Source organism: Fukomys damarensis, unplaced genomic scaffold (assembly GCF_012274545.1).
Source record: "Fukomys damarensis isolate Sample0158 unplaced genomic scaffold, DMR_v1.0_HiC HiC_scaffold_19, whole genome shotgun sequence".
Taxonomy (NCBI): Eukaryota; Metazoa; Chordata; class Mammalia; order Rodentia; family Bathyergidae; genus Fukomys; species Fukomys damarensis.
In genome coordinates, this window is record NW_022900931.1 from 27,767,555 (window position 1) to 27,780,946 (window position 13,392).

Sequence of the window (13,392 nt, forward strand, 5' to 3'; positions counted from 1 at the left end):
TTTTTTTTTTTTTTTTTTTTTTAATTTTATTCTGAGACAGGATTTTATTGTAGGCCAGTTTGGAACTTGCAACTTTCCTGCCTCAGCCTCCCAAGTAGCTAGGATTACCACATCTGCTATCAGGTTGACTTTCAACTAATGAGTCCTTCCTTCCCAGCTCAGCCAGATGAAGACCTTCTTGCGGGGGCCTCAACATTCTCCTTTCTGCAGGCGGAGCAAGAGTCACCCCTCCCTGGACCAGCCTCACCCTCCTCTGCTGCACTCCTGGAGGGCACCATGGGCGGAGAAGGGAGAGGAGAAGCTGCAGGGGCACTGGTGTCTGCCACCTGACCTCTCACTCTGGTGCCACCGAACTCCACCTCCCTCCAGAGCTAAGGGCAGGAGGTGTGGGCTGGGGCTGGGGGGCCGTGACACTGCCTTGCACAAGGCGGGGCACACCAGGGTGAGAGCGGCGTCAGGGGTGCAGCTGAGGCAGAGCCTCGGACAACCCATTGTCCAGCAGCCACAGAACCAGGAGAACCGGGAAGCCCATGGGTGTCACAAGGGTGATGCCCTCATTTCCCAGCAGGGATTGAAGCCCGAGGTGAAGTGGCCCCTCCCTCCACGTGGAGCTAAACCTGAGGGCGGCCTAAAAGGCTCTGTTCCGGGTATCCTGGGTAGCACACGCCTGTGATCCCCACTCTGGGGAGGCTGAGGCAGGAGGATTGCCATGAGTTCGAGGTCAGCCTGAACTATGTAGTGACATCCTGTCTCAAAACAACCAAAAAACAAAGAAAAAGCAAAATGATACAATGAAGCGAGGCTCCAATCTTGGAACTTCCTCCCTGTGCCTCTCTGCATCTTCCAGGCTGCAGGAAGGGACACAGAGCCTGAGCGATCAGAGGAAGAAAAGGACAGCGCCCCAAAGGCCAAGAGGCCTTGGATGCGGGGCCCCGGGACCACCGGACGCAGTGTGGTGCAGGCTCTGATGCATGGGCCACTGCGGAGATGCCGGAATCAGGCAGACTGGAAGGGGGATGTGAAGCAGCCTGTTAGGGATGACAGCCCGTCCCCAGGGCTTAACCTCCTCCACCTGCAGCTCAGCCCATGCCCTGCACCCTCCTCTGCCCCAAGATCGGCCCACGGACTCCCACTGTGAGCACAGTGGAGCTGCCCAGCACCGTCAGCACAAGCACAGCTCTCAAAGGGGCACAAAGGGCTGAACGACCCTGGCCCGTCCCAGCCCACTCAGACATGGACAGCCGAGGAGACATCCTGCTTCCTCCCCGCCTCCCTCACGGCTGCCTGGCTAGGTTCCCTGCATGCCAAATGAGGCACTCAGCGAGGGCTGGGGGCACTGGGTTCTGTCCACCTCAGCCCCAGCTCTCCCACCCTGAGTGCACTGGGCTCCCAGCTAAGAGGGAGACAGACCGGGTCCTGGGAACCCCAAACACCATGTGGTCCAAGGGGGGCCTCCTCCTGCTGCCCAGTTATCTGACAACTGGGTCTGTCAACACCAGGAAGACCCTGAGGGAGGGACACCTGGGATCTTCTCTGAGCCACGCTTGAGCTCTGATGTAACCTGTTGGTAAAGGCTCCAGGTACCAGCCAGATGCGGGGTCTGCATCTCAACCTCTAAATGTTTTCCTGGGACCCTGCCATGCTCTATGGCCTGGAGCCTCAACTCCACTTTTAACTAGTGGAAGTGTCACTAACTGTGAAAATCCAGGGACTCGGCTGAAGATAAAGTCAGGCGACATGCAGAGGACCGCAGGGACACGGACGAATGGGGGCACACTCGAAACCCTCCCGCTGCCCTTTGTCCTCCGCGGCTTCCTTCCTCCTCTCCCTGTCCAGCACCGCCTGGAGACAGTGCCGGGCTCTGATGAAATCTGGGTCTCATTCCAGGGTCCTGCAGACAAGCGGGTGGTGAGGTAAACCTTGGCAGAGGCATGAGCACAGTGGCAAGGGGCGGAAGGGGAACCCCGGTTCTGTGGGGGCCAGGACGCTCGGTCCTGCTCTCAGATCTATCCTTAGCAACGGAAGCCTCTGCAGAAGTCAGCCCAAAGCCAGCCTTAGCAACCGTCTGGACTGGAAAGAAAAGTACTTAAATCTACATCCTGAGGCTCTGCTTCCCTGAAACTGCAGGCCTGTTCCCTCAGCCTCTGTCTGGAGTGGAGCCTTCCCCCTTACCTTGCAACAGAGGAGCAGGGTGGCTCCTCTACCAGAGCCTGAGAGCCGGGGGTGGGGGGGTGGGCTGCTTCACACCTGGGGGCTTGGCTGCTGTGCTCTTGGAGCTCCAGCAAAGTGTACCAGGGGCAAAAGCAGCCTGGGTCTGCATGCACCTAACTCCTCCCACAGGACACAGCAGACACAGGCGCTCCATTGGCCGAGAATGTCATGCACACATGTGGTATACATGTACGGGGGTCACAGAAGCAACCCATGTGACATGTAATTGGCCATTTTCACCATTTGTCATGATATTCAGTGCATGCATGTGATTGCCAGCCACCAGAATCCTTAGTCTCCAAAAGTGTTTCACCCTCCCAAACAGAAACCCAGTTTCTGACCCTGGACCCAGACTCCCTTCTCTCTCCACTCAAGTCCTGGTCACTCCACCCCCTGTCCCACTGTGCATGACCGCTCCCTGAGATGCGTGACTGCATGGGTCCCTCACACACTTCTCGTCTGCTGTGTGAGGCTTACTTCCAAGGTTCAGCCACACTGTACATGCATCAGAATTTTGTTGTTTTTGAAGGCTGAATAATATTCCACCCACACGCATATATACCAGATTCTGTTTCTCTGTTCCAAGGGAATTTTCTATTACAACTGCGCTTTGCTAAGAGACCCGATTCTGTCTTAGGCCTCATGAGTTCCTTCCTGTGCACTGACGGCCTCCTGTACTTATACAGCACTCACTCATCTATGATCTGAACTTGCAGGCAATTTGTTACTCTTCTCCAGTCTTGGAACCAGGAAATTCCTGGAGGTCAAGCCACTCCCACCATGCTCTACCATGAAGATAGTGTGGACCGGACCGACTGGCATGGAGTGTCCCTGCCCCTCACAAGGCACCCATGAGCAACAGCTGGGGGATCGGTGTGTTCAGAAGCGCGTGGAGGGGAACCACTTGAAACACACTACTTTTTGTCTAAAAAAAACAGACAGAGCTCAGGAAGCAAAATCCACCTCCCTCCACGAGAATGGGTTCTGGGTCCCAGCCGCGGGCTCCATCCTCCTGAAATACAGCTGAGGGGTGGAGACCCGGCCCTGGGAGCTGCGCACACCATGCACAGGAGTGGACTGGCTGGTCAGCTCGAACTCTCCCATTAAAAACATTCTGAGGAGCACAAGCCCTTGGGGAACATGCCGGCATGGAACTGCTTGGACATTTACTGAACAAGTGGTGGGAACTTTACATTCTATTAACTCCATGCGTGCTTGGTTTTTAATACTCAAATGTCTATTCCCATTCCTGTGAGCATCAGACATGGACATGGATTTCTATTAAGAAATAGGACTCAGCCCCTTTTGAAAATGAGGTACTTAGCAGGGCCTGGGGCCTCTGGTTCAAGGTCAGTCTGAACTGCACAGAGAAGCCCTGTCTCAAAAACAGAAAAGAGGTCCCAAGCCAACTGCTGTGACTGACAGGAGCACTGAGCAATGAACTGGGTCCACAGCGGGCTAGAATGCATGAGGGGTGCGGTGCCCCTGAAGGGCAGGCAGTCCAGTCCCTCCAGTGTGAGTGGACAGGCTGGTTGTTGGTGATGAAAGGGGACAGAGACAGAAGGATCTGGGAGAGGGCTGGAGGCTGCCTGTGTGGGAGCAGCCAGCCAGAGCAGGTCTGTAACATCTCAAGAGGTGACCATGCAGGGGTCTGCTCTTGTCAGGGCTGATTTGTCTCCAGGGGCTGGGGAAGGGCCTGTCTTCCACCGGTTGGAACCTTACTTATCAGGCAGTCTCAGCAGATGACACTGAGGAAAGGAAAGGGATCACTGCTATAAATGTTCAGTTCTGTCCATTTTTCTCTGGAGAATTAGAAAAGTAGGATTAGAAAGTTTTTCATGATGCAGCAGAGGCTTTACAGTCTGTATTTAGAGCCCTTAACGAAAAGCTCAGTCTAAAAACCAGTTCAGTGAAGGATCAGGATTTCTTCCTTTAGGCCCCTCAACACCTGCCACTCCTTCAGAGCTGGCAGCAAAGGCCCGGGTGGGCAGGTGGGAGGGCTGGGGGCAGCAAGCAGCAGTCCGGCCTGCATGTCACGTGGCCCCAGCTCAATGGCTCCCCACAAGGGAAGGCACTGAATCCCCGGAACCTCCACTGAATCCCCGGAACCTCCGGAGGGTATCATCCTGAGCTCCCCTGCATTCCTGAGCCTCTCCGTGGTGACGCTACTGCTGCACTGCAGAGCCACCACCCTGTTCTGCCTGCACGCTGCCTTTCAACTAGAGTCCTTTTCTAGACAAAAAGAGGCCGGAGCTGCAGTGGAGCGCTTCCGGCCAGAGTCAGAGCTCAGTGCCTCGCCCTGCTCCCTCAGGACGCTGGTCCCTCAGGCCCTTGCGAAGGAGAAATTGGCTCGCTGCACTCTGGTCTATTTCAAAAGCTTTCTGCTGAGGAGCTCCAAATTCTGGCAACCAGAAAAGCAACAACCTCTGGGCCATCCAGAGAATTTGCAAAAAGTCGATAGCTAATAATAGCGTCCTGAATTCACACAGCACTTCCTCTTTTCAGAGTGCTTTTTAACCCTTGACGACAGGACCGTACAGTAGGACAGGAGGGGTGGAGGGGTGGAGAGGCCGCCTGTGCTCTGTGCCTGCTGCCCTCAGATAGCCGACGCGATGGCCTCCAGTACGAGGTGGACAGGTAGGGATGGAGAGCAAGTTCAGGTTCCAAGGAGTCCACAACAGAGGGAACTGGACTGGCCCCCGCTGTCTCCACCTGCTGAGCTCTGGTCTACACTTCCCCTGATGAACTCTTGACTACTTCAAGTGTGAATCTTAGAAAACAGACACCAAACGATCCCCCCAACCTTCAACTGCCATAATCGAACCAGTGTCTCTCGGGGCTCTGGGCCAGGAAGGCAGCACCACCTACCACGTCGGTGTTGGTGATCTTGGCCAGCAGCTCTGTCAGCGCGTCACACGTGAGGGAACTCACTTCCTCGTCCTGCTGCAGCCCGCAGATGGCCGCCCCCACGCTTCCAGTTGCAATCATCGAGGGCGGGTACATGGCAAACTTGAAGTCTGCAAGGGACGGGAGTGGAGGTCAGGGCCCCGGGGGCATGCAGTGCTGAGCCAGGCCGCCCACCCAGGGCAGGGGAAGGCAGAGGTGGAGGAGGGAGTTGGCCTGACCCCTCAGCACACACGCAGGGCCTCCTGTGTGCCAGGTCAGACTGTAAAGAGGCTGAGGCAGGGAAGAACGGGCTCATCTACACACCCATGGAGTCACAGTGGCTCGAGGTGCCTGGCCCCATCTCCCGCAATCACACATAAATGGTTCCTGCACCAGCAGGGACAGCACGGCCAGGGTGAATGTGCAGCGGAGAAGAGCAGTCTGGGGCTGCGAGGTAGGATCCCTGGCCCACAGGTGGGACAGCAAAGGACTCGCCATGCTGTGAGGACAGCATCCAAGCAGGGGGAACCAGGCAAAGCTCTACGAAGGACAGCCCTGTGTGATCACGCAGTGGAAGCCGGGCTGGCACCAGGATGGCCCCAAGCAATGTCCATAAGCCAGTCAGGGCGGTGAGAGCAGCAGCAAAGCAGGAGGGACTTTGCCGGGGTCCCCAGCCCCAGTACATGCGGGGACCCCACAGACGCCACGGCACAGGACAGCACCACAGCTGCATCCTAAGAAGAGCCCTTACACACAGCTGTTCTGGAGACAAAGGCAGAGGATGCTACAGGGCCCCAGGGCCGGCCCAGGACTGCGGATGCTGCTTTTCTCCACAGGCGTGTGACACAGCACCCACTCAGCCCACCATGGGGAAATGAAGACGGCGGCTGCTGACAGCTGCCAATCACACACACACATCCACAACAGAACCTCACAGCGGTCAAGAGCTACTGTGAATGTTCGCTTCAACACTACCACAATTAAAGATGCGTCACCGATGCCCCTTCAAGTGCTCCCTCGGCTGCTCGTCCTTCCCACCCCTTTCTGAAGAGGCCTCTTTGTGAGCGTCGCAGCAGTGAGTGTGGCTCCAAGTGCCCTTGGAGGCCTCAGCCCCTCACCCACCAGATCTGGCACTGTGCCACTTCCCAAAGCCAAAATGACCGTGAAAGGTAAACGTTTTGAACGGACTCAGGACATTGAGGCAGCCAGGACAGCACAACTGAAGACCCTCAAGAAAGGAGGCGTCCAGAGCCACTGCAGATTGTGGAACAGTAGGAACAACGGGACAAGCGTGTTTAAAGTGACGGGGAGTGTTCTGAGGGGAATAATAACGTCTTTTACAATAATAAACTTTAAAATTATAAAAGCGCTGGATTTCCAGTCCCACCCTGTGTGAGGTCCTCTTCCCTCATGTCCTGCAGGAGCCTGAGGCCAAGAGTGGAAGTCGTCCCTGCCTGCTGCTGACAGGCAGAGAGGTCGCAGTCCCCCCGCCCCACCCCCACCCCGAGCCTGGAAAGGTTCTGAGGGCAGCAGCCCTTACAGAGTGCATCTCTCACTGCGGGGCCTCGAGTGAACTCACCAGATGTGGAAATGGAAGACGTGCAAGGGGGAGGCGAGACACACTTCAGTCTGCAGCAAAGCCTTGGGCTGAATCCACACAACCCCGCTCCCTGCATTACAGACACCCAGGCCGTGGAAGCCCCTCCACCCCAGGGCTGGAGGTTAACTCTGGGTGCTCCACCCACGGGCCGCATCCTGTCTTTTCAATTTCAAGATAACCTCTCCTTGTGTTGCCCAGGCTGGCATAGACCTTGCAATCATCCTGCTTCAGCCTTTGGAATGGCTCGGATTGCAGCTGCGCATGGCCTCAGTGGGAGCCTGCGGCGTCTTAGAAAACCAGTGGGCGCCTGAGCCACATGCCCCTCCCCTGCCTTCCTGGCCAGACCCCAGGACCTGCGAGGCCTGGCAGCCTGTCTCTCCTCAGCTTCCATTCCTTTGCCTTTGCTACTTCCACCTGGAGGCCCGGGTTCACGGCACTGCCCTGACGCCTGCCCACCTCCCCTCAGCCAGTGCAGCATAGCTCTGCAGCAGGTCTCTTGCACACTGGTCACAGGAGATCCCTTCTCTGCCCAGCAACACCAGCTCCCCTGCGACACTCACGGCACAGGCACCAGCCCTTGGTCCTGAGCCCGCAGAGGCCTGGGAGAGTGCCTGACAGGGAAGGGGAGAGAAGCATCACCAACTCTCCAGTCCCTCGCCCAGCAGATTTAGGGGCTGTCCGGGGTCCAGGGCTCTCAGGCAACTCCCCTAAGGATGCCTGGAGTGGGGGGCACACTGAGTGGCTATGATGTGCCTCTTGTTCCAGGCGTGGATGCATCTTTCCCCAAAAGATGTACAACAACAGCCATGGCAATGCAGAGCCTGGTTCTTTGCAAGCAGTTTAAAGCATAGGCTCTGGGATGTACTGCGTGACTCATCAGAAGTCAGAGCGCTCAGGGTTGCCCCCTAAAGGTCCCTCAGGGCGACAGGATGCGCTGTCCTGTCAGAGAGGGAGGAGGCCTGAGCAGCCTGCCCTGGAACCTGTAGGCTGTGTGACTCAGAGTCCAAGCCCAGGGGTCAGGTGGGGCCCTCATCTGAGCAAAGGCCACGAGAAATGCTTCCTGTCAACCTGGATCCTGCATGTCTCAGTGAGATTTTTCAGGGCTCTTTGGGGTTAGAATCCCCAACACCAGGGTCTGCACAGTGAGTTCAGTGCTGACACCAGGCCCTGGCCCAGGAGGCCTACAGTGTGACTGCCTGGCTTCTGTTCACGACTTCGCTCCCAGGCCAGGAAACCCAGGTGGGCCTCTCCTCGGGTGTCCTCCTCCAAGCTGCAGCCTCGGGAAGTGCCAGGGTCAGAGCCCACTTTCTTCTCCCGCACCCCAGGCCACCCTGAGCTCCTGGGGCTGGGGTGGGGTGGGGCTGCAACACAAGTGCTATTGACGGGTCAGCCCCCAAAGCTGCAGGGAGGAGGAAGGCAGAGATGGGAGAGGCCCTCATTCTGCAGGCACCACCAGACGGGAAGGAGGCAGCAGTGCTGCTGTCCTACCTACTGTCCCGTGGGTGAGGGCTCAAAGACTGGGGCCACCAGGGGGATTGTCATCCCTGGGGCTCTGGCCATGTTGTGGGGGACACAGCCAGGTGCCTCACCTCCTGCAGAGGAGCAGGTGTAGGCTACCGGCAGGAAAAGACCTCCTCTTTAATGCCATGGCCTCTGCACCTGGGGAGGGGTCTCCTGAGAGTGTAGCCCTGGGCAATCAGTGGACTTCTTCCTGCACCTGGAGGTGACCACGAGGTCAGCTGCGGCTGAAGACTCTTGCCACATGTGCCCACGGTCCAGCAGGGGCAGGAGAGGGGTGCAGGGCAGCTAGCTGGGGCCATCTCTCCCCCAGAAACCGTCCCCACTCCCTGCCACCACCCCGGCCACCTTCCTGAGGCCCACTTTGCTCTCCCCTTTCACACACATTGACTGCACTGGGCCAAACCTCGGCCAGCTCTTTCACAACCAGCTTTTCCCACAAACCAGCCCTGTAGCCTGAAGGCTGGCTCCTACCATCTCCTCAGGGCCCCCTGCTCCTGCTCCTGCTGTGGGCCCACAGCCTGGCTGCAGGGCCTGCAGATATCCTCGGGGAGGCAGAGGTGGGAGGGTGTGGGCTCCTCCCCCACCCACCCCACCATCCTGCACCTGCTGTGGCCAGACTCAGTCCGGGGCTCTCGCCTTCCTGGGCTGGGCAGGGTTTCCTCCAAGGCAGGCAGGCCTCGAGGTCAGGGCAAACCCTGGGCAGCGGTGGCTCTGCTGGCTCTGTCATGTGCACAGATCCTCGTGCAGGGCATGCTGCTCTGCCTAGAGGAGGTACGCTTTCTCCTACCTCCCCTACCTCCACCCAGCTGGCTCAAGGCTGGAAGGCAGCTCTCGGGACAGCTCCGCCTCCCCGGCCTCTGTCCTCAGTCTGAGTCTCAGGCTTCCCATTCTGGCCCCACAGTTGGCAGCTGCCCCAAGGACCTGGCAAGAAGGCCACGGGTGGGGGTGGGGTCCGAGTTCATAGGGTAGGCCTCACTCATGCACGGGTAATACCCCCCGCACCCCCAAAACCAGAGATCAGAGAGGAGGGAAGGGCAGGAAGACCCCAGAGGTGACCCTGAAGGTCTGTGGGCCAGAGCGAAGTGGGGCAGTAGGGGGTCCAGGGCCAGGGTTGCTGTCCCAGGCCGGAGAGGCGGCACAGGCTGCCCAACACAGCGACAGGTCAGCCGGAACTGGGCCCTGGGCCTGGCCAGAGAGCAGGGGAAGGAAGCACACAGCAACTGTGCCAAAGGCGGCAAAGGCGCCGGCCTCAAGCTCCACAGAGGAGCATGGGCCTGTGGCGGGGCGGTTGGAGAGGCCCCAGAGGGGCTTGGCCAGTGCACCAGACAGGGAGACCGGGAACTCCACGCCACCAGCGATAAGGGTGGAGCCGCTTTGCAGCAGCCACCTGGGTTGGAGCAGCTAAAGGCAGAGGCTGGCTTTTCACAGTACCGAGTACTTCTCCCACCTATCCCCTATCTGATTCTAATTTTCCTAGCTGCTCTATTAATGCAGGACAATTCCTAACAAGTGTGTTTGCAGACGAAGTTCAGCGAGGTTAATCAGCTTGTGAAAGGTCACCCAGCATAAGTAACAAAGCCCGACCTTTTGACTATGAACAGCAGCAGATACACTGTAGATAGCACCCCAGGTAATGCTCATCTGTACATACTCGTAACATGTAGCAAGGTGTTAGAAATCTAGTGCTCTCTCCTGCAGGATTCAACTACCCCTGGCCAAATGAACCCGAATCACCCCAAGTGGTTTCCCCAGGTGGCTACTTTACCCTCCTGACCATGAGATCATGAACTCCCGACACAGCTGTCCTGGGTCACTAAGGCCCAGGGATCTCCCACCCTGGCCATTACTGAAAAAAAATAGTAAAGTGGCCAAGGTTCACTTTACTGAGATGCTAGGAAACCACTGCCTTTAGTTAATTAGGAAATGCAGTAACATCTACGAATCAATCGCCTGATCCCAGCAGGAAGAAGCTACCTGCAGCCGCTATGTTGAAGGCCTAGGGGCATAAATGCAGAGAGGATATCAGAACCCCCAGCTCAGAGAGCGAATCCTCGCTGAGAGCCACCAGGTCCCCACTCCCATGCAGCAAAGGGAGCAGCAAGGCAGTAACCACCCGCAGGAAGAACGCCTCTGCTCCCAAGCAGTCATCAGGGAAGGCAGCACACCCCTCTTGACGCTGCTCCTTCAACCTGTACTTGCCCCTACTCCCTTCGCTTCCTCTCGGGCTTATCTCCAAGCTGCCCTTTTCCTTGGAAGATTAAAGATTTAAACACAATCGTTAAGCAGTATATATAATCTTCAAAGAGCACTTTCGACATCATAAAGAACATTCTAACAGGCGCTCATTTTTTTCCCTTTACCACACCTGTCCTCATAAACCATTTATGGGTTTAGCTGAGCAAAGGAATACACCAGCTCTGATAAAGTCCAAGAACAAACAGCCCAGGAGGAAACCTGGATGCTAGATGACTTGAGACTGCCCCATCCTGCCTCCGTCCAGCCCCCTCGGGGGCCCCAGCTGCTCACCGGTGGCGCACAGAGCGATGAAGGTCTGCGCATGCTTCCGGATCAGCGACAGCTTCTCCCGCTGCTGGGGCAGCTTGCGGAGGATGTGCTCAATGAAGTCGTGTGGGGTGACAGCAGCAAGGTTCCACTTCAACTTGCCCAGCACCACCAGCTCCCACTCCTGGAGGGCGACAGAGGGTCAGGGCAGACAGGCTGGCGCTGGGCTGTGCGCCAGCTCTAATGGGGCTCTTTAGGGTGGGCTCATTTGTCACCGAGGCCCTAAAGCTTTGAACTGATGCCGCTGCCTCCTCCTGCTGTCACTGCCCTCTGCTCTTCCAGCCTCACCCACCCGAATTCTGTGGATGCTGAACCCACAGGATGTGCGGCCGGGGTCACTGTGGCCCTCTGGTAGTGATGCCTTGAGTGTCTCCATCCCTGACTAATGGTCTTTTCAACCCTCAGGGAAGTGATGCATGCGGACACAGTGCAAAATGAGCTTCCTTGGCCCAACTCCTTGGCAACCACTTAGCTGGCTTTCACTTGGTGCCAAAAAGGTGCCGTTTTTCTCTCTGCTATTAGAACTTTCCCTGACACCTCGGGAAGAAATCTCAGCACCGTGACACTCAGCACTTCCCTCAGTGCCACAGGCCTCCATCACAGTGACCGAAGGCCTGAGACGGCTGACGGCCACCACTCTGCAGATGGAGGTGACTGGGGGCAAGGCGGGGCGCTAAGCAGGGGCACAGGGCCCTTGGCCAAAGGCTGGGGCAACGCAGCCTGGGCTCTTCTGGGTCTGAGGTGGCCCAGAGCACCTCAGTGCTCTCCTTCCTGAGGGAGGTGAGGGAAACTGTGCTCACAGGGAAACAGGCCAGTGTGCACCAGAGAGGAAATGCGCTTGTCAAGCCCTCATCCCCAGAAGAGGCAGAGAGCAGCACAGCAGCACACCCTGCTCCCATCCACCAAGAAGCCTGTCACTGCTGCTGCAAAGCCTGGGGCCAGTGCTAAACCCTAGCAGCAACTGGCTATGTGGCGGGCAGGGTCCTTCCCTGCCCGGGCCTCAGCTTTCTCTGAGGATTCATCCCTATCACAGGTCCCAGATGTGAGATGGGAAGGGCAGGCCTGTGTGGCTATAAGTGTGCTAGTTCTGGAAGGGTCGGGGTGTCATGAACTCCTCTGGTCCACTGTCCCATGGAAGGATCATGGACTAAAGGGAACATTCTTCTTTTCTGTTCTCGTGAGAAACAAACTGGTTCCTGGTTCTGAACATTTTTTTCTTAGCATGGCTTTAAACCTGACCTGGCATTTTGTAGAGGGTTGGGGGTAAAAACTCCAGGTCCACTAGGCAACAGAGTCTTCCAAGACTGGAAACCCCAGCTCTGCTTCTCCGCAGGGAATGTGAGCGCGGTGTGAGCTACTCGTCCCCACCAGGGTAAAGGCAGCAGATCTCCCAGAAGAAAGCACCTTTGGGGCCTCCCGGCCTAGTCTGGCAGTGGTTCAAAGGTGAGGTCATTCCAGCCCCTCCACATTCTGGGCGATTCCGCCCCGGCCTTGCGCATGTCTGCCACTAGATGGCAGCACAACCCTAGAAAGGAAGGGGCCTCACAAAGACCTCAGTTCGAGATGCCAGAACCAGCCCTGTGCACTTCTTGCAGGCCCAGGCCCAGAAGTGAGGCAGGAGGCGCGCAGCGGGGAGCGGGAGGGCTCTCCTCTCACAAGCAGAGGAAGGCTTGCGAACGAGGGCCGGGGGCTGGGGGCCGGGAGCTGCTCACCACTCAGTCCCGCAAGCCAGAGGTCACTTTAGGGGCAGAGGCGATGGGGCGTCCCAGGCAGAAATCTAGAATCCATTGGGCTCCCCACTTGCAGAGGTCAAAGCCTCCTAGAACCAAGCCCAGGTCTCTGCATCTCTGGATAAAAGGCCAAATCCAGAAGTCAGTGTGCCTGTATTTATGTATTTAGTGATCAGCTGCCATGTGCTGATGTCTTGAGACTATACTGATTTAGAAGTAGCTACCTTTGACCTCGAGATCCGTAGAAGACCATGATACTCCTGGGGGGGGGCACACTCCTCTGTCAGACTATTTACTCATTAGAGTTCAGTTTTGAAAAACTGGAAACAATTAGAATATGATCAATTAAAGTGCTCCGTGATTCCCCAACCACACAAGTGTTCAGGCACACGTGCCACGGAGCCCTGCTCTCACTGAGCCTGAGGGCACTGGCACACAGAGGAGATGTGAGCAGTCCTGGCACTGAGCGTGATTCCAGATTGATTGGTGGGTTTAGGAGTGGGGCCGGTCAGGGGCAAGGGCGGGGTCCTTACTAGCAGCTCCTGGGGTTTGATGGAGTTGTCCGTGTAGATGCACAACTTCTCGGCGGTCAGCGGAATAGTCTCCTTCAGCTTGGATGCCAGGAACATGCACACGGCGCCCAGAAGCTGCAGGTGAGTCTTCGGGGTGGGCACCCCGGCCAGAAAGCGGTCCAGGTAGTTCATGGCCAGGGGGAAGACTTCCTCTTCACACTTCTGCTCCTCGCACACCTAGAGGGAGCGGGAAAGCGGCGGGCAGAGTGAAAACGGCACCCGGAAAGCAGAAAGGGGACGAAAAAGCAGGCTATGGGAACAAAAAGAAACTCTCTTTGTGGGCAGAAGGAGGGGAGTAGACAGCGAAACA

General features: G+C 57.2%; 1 protein-coding gene across 2 annotated transcripts in view; it reads right to left on the minus strand.

Moving 5' to 3' along the window:
* The window catches only part of Ccnd2 (cyclin D2), an 18,649-nt gene that overhangs the window by 3,400 nt on the left and 1,857 nt on the right, over positions 1-13,392 (minus strand). For both annotated transcript variants that reach the window (XM_010611585.2, XM_010611584.3), the window contains 3 exons: positions 13,044-13,259; positions 10,745-10,904; positions 5,080-5,228 (listed from right to left, as the gene is read on the minus strand). In XM_010611585.2, the coding sequence (XP_010609887.1) occupies positions 5,080-5,228; positions 10,745-10,904; positions 13,044-13,259 (525 nt within the window). The remainder of the gene's footprint in view (positions 1-5,079; positions 5,229-10,744; positions 10,905-13,043; positions 13,260-13,392) is intronic.